The sequence below is a fragment of the Penaeus monodon genome, chromosome 15, assembly GCF_015228065.2.
Source record: "Penaeus monodon isolate SGIC_2016 chromosome 15, NSTDA_Pmon_1, whole genome shotgun sequence".
Lineage (NCBI taxonomy): Eukaryota > Metazoa > Arthropoda > Malacostraca > Decapoda > Penaeidae > Penaeus > Penaeus monodon.
In genome coordinates this window covers 35,885,838-35,888,247 of record NC_051400.1, presented here as the reverse complement: position 1 = coordinate 35,888,247, position 2,410 = coordinate 35,885,838, and the positions used below count along the sequence as shown (strand labels likewise).

At 37.7% G+C, this 2,410-nt stretch overlaps 2 protein-coding genes across 3 annotated transcripts in view; one reads left to right on the top strand and one right to left on the bottom strand.

The window, feature by feature from the left end:
• The window catches only part of LOC119581991, a gene marked incomplete at its 3' end in the record, with an annotated part of 37,751 nt that extends 36,719 nt beyond the window's left edge, over positions 1 to 1,032 (bottom strand). Inside the window, 1 exon segment of the mRNA XM_037930180.1 lies at positions 906 to 1,032.
• A 581-nt stretch (positions 1,033 to 1,613) lies between these two features.
• LOC119581990 (monocyte to macrophage differentiation factor 2-like) overlaps positions 1,614 to 2,410 on the top strand; it is an 18,441-nt gene continuing 17,644 nt past the window's right edge. The window contains exon 1 of one of the 2 annotated variants that reach the window (XM_037930177.1): positions 1,614 to 1,946. In XM_037930177.1, coding sequence (XP_037786105.1) covers positions 1,900 to 1,946 — 47 coding nt within the window. In that variant the 5' untranslated portion in view covers positions 1,614 to 1,899. The remainder of the gene's footprint in view (positions 1,947 to 2,410) is intronic. The other variant, XM_037930178.1, reaches the window with a different exon arrangement.

Here is a 2,410-nt window from a genome sequence, read left to right as displayed (position 1 = left end):
CCTTCACATGTAAGATCCGAGGCGATTTTCTGAGCCACTTCTTCAGAAAAAAAAAGTCTTATCTACCATCAAATATGGTACATTATAATGTGCAGGGCCATTTACCATCCACATCATCTATGTATATTTCAACTTTTTCTCAGATCAAGTCTGTTGTTTGCTTCTTTCTGAGCAATCTATCAATCTCTTTCCATCCTGCGATCTCGTTCCTCCTATTTCATTTGCGCTTCCACGGTCTTTCACATCCACACCAACTCCTGAGGCTCAAGACAAGTATTAAAAAATTACAAAAATACACTAAATGTTTGTAAATCTCTTATATACCTGATAAATTGCCTCAAACACCAAAATTTCAAATGAAACAAATGTTACAATAAATTAATAAATGGATTTTGTATTTCCTTTGCAGTTGTGACGTGTAAACTGACATTACAGTTATGACCATCAGTGAAGGTTTGTATGTAGCTTCAACAAGTAAGCCTATCATTTTCTTTCTACAAGAGTCTCTAACAAGCATTCAGAGTGAAAACTACTATTCAGAGAAATTAATTTGCCATGACTGTAACTATTGCCATTCTCAAAGCGAAGTAACTAATTGTAATAAACAAGAAAAATAATCAAAAACGAATTGAATAACTGTTTCCTTGAGAAGAGACATTTTCATGTTTTTTTTTCCGTCGACAATAAATCAATCAACGTCACTGACATTAGCATAATTCAGCAGCACGACCACAGAGTCCTCTACTGTTAAATCACCACTAAGGCTTCCAAAATCTACTTAGAACCAGACATCATGAATTCTGTAAATTTCTCGCAGAAAGCATGAAATTGTTCCTTTCTCCTCACAAATTACTACACATATACAAGTATTTTACTCTCATTTACGACCCAGGTCTCCTTCTTACCTTTCTCATCGACGCTGCCTTCTGTCAAAGCTTACTGTGCAATAATGCAAGAGCTTTTCCGAATTTTTTATGTATATTTTTCTCTCATTCCACTTTACACACAACAAGCTTGTCAGGGTCCGCCTTGTCAGAGCTTGCAGGGTTATAATCACTTAATTCATAACATTCACAACTGATAAAAGCAAAATATGCAAATATGCTTTTCCTAGTGAAGTGTAGATTTTTCTCATAATCAAAAAAGAAAGTTTAATCCGATTTCCAAGCGATGGTAGAACGTAAATAATTTTGTGCTTGCGACTTTCCCGATCAGAGACCTTTTATCGGGTCCCTTAATAAATTCAGGACTCGGTTATTGACCCATGAAATCATTCTTTCAAACGCACTGTCATGTATAACAATTCGAACAACGTGGGAGTTAATTATTGCCACATAACGAATTAGCATGTCTACTATCTTAATAAAGCTGAAACATGTAGATAGGCTCTATATTTGCATCATGTTTTTAATAAAAAAAAATATGCCCAAAACAATAAAAAAGATATATAATTTTGACATTGATAGCATCTGAGTCAATATTTAGCCTGGAAAACAAATAAAAAACATGAAAATGAAACTAAAAGCAAATCAGATAAGATATGTGACGTAAATAAGGGAGACGCCAAGGAAGCGAAAAGTCAGAACGACAATTTTTTTTCTCCCCCAACATCGATATTCCTCTCTTATAAGCAAAACAACAAAAAATACCCGCCGTGAAAACGTATGACTATCTAAAAAAAAATCCGTAAGACCCATAAAAAGTCCAAATTAAGGCGCCAGGCAGTATAAGAAGAGCGCGAATCGCCTCCCCGCGCCCCGGCTTTCACGTCATTGGCGGCGGAGGAGGAGGAAGGTGCGAGTGGCTTCTCCCGAGACAAATTCTCCTCCTGCGCCGGGAAAATCGCCGCCTTGGAACCATGTGGCACTGACCAGAGGCGGGAGACGCTGCAGGACCGAAATGGAGAACGTAGGAGGGATGGGGGCCATTCCAGCGCCCAAGAAGAAGTACGTGGAGGACCGGCCTTACCTTCGCCCGAGAGAAAAAATCCTTTCGATTTTCCCCTCTTTTTTTCGTCATTTATTCACGTTCCTGACCAAGTCCTTGTTTTTTGTTTGGGTGAGGTGTTTTCTCTGGTCTTGGGCAAATATGTGGCGCTGATGTGATAAGGATTTGCTCCGTAGGATAAAATTATAGGCTTAGAAAATGACATTGACAGGAAACCTTACAGATGAAAGATTAAATAAAAAAAAAAAGTAGGAGAAATGGTCTTGTGTGGAAGCTGAAAAATAGTATTTCAGTAACTTTCATTACAGCAATTTATGACATCAGAAGTATAAATATTTCCAATGTATGGAACTCGGTATCCTGATTCTGTCACTTGTCTGTCATTTACTTTCTTGTATTCTTCTACTCGCAAATGCAATTATGGTCACTGTCAATCCCGGTGACAGTATGACATTGTTATTGC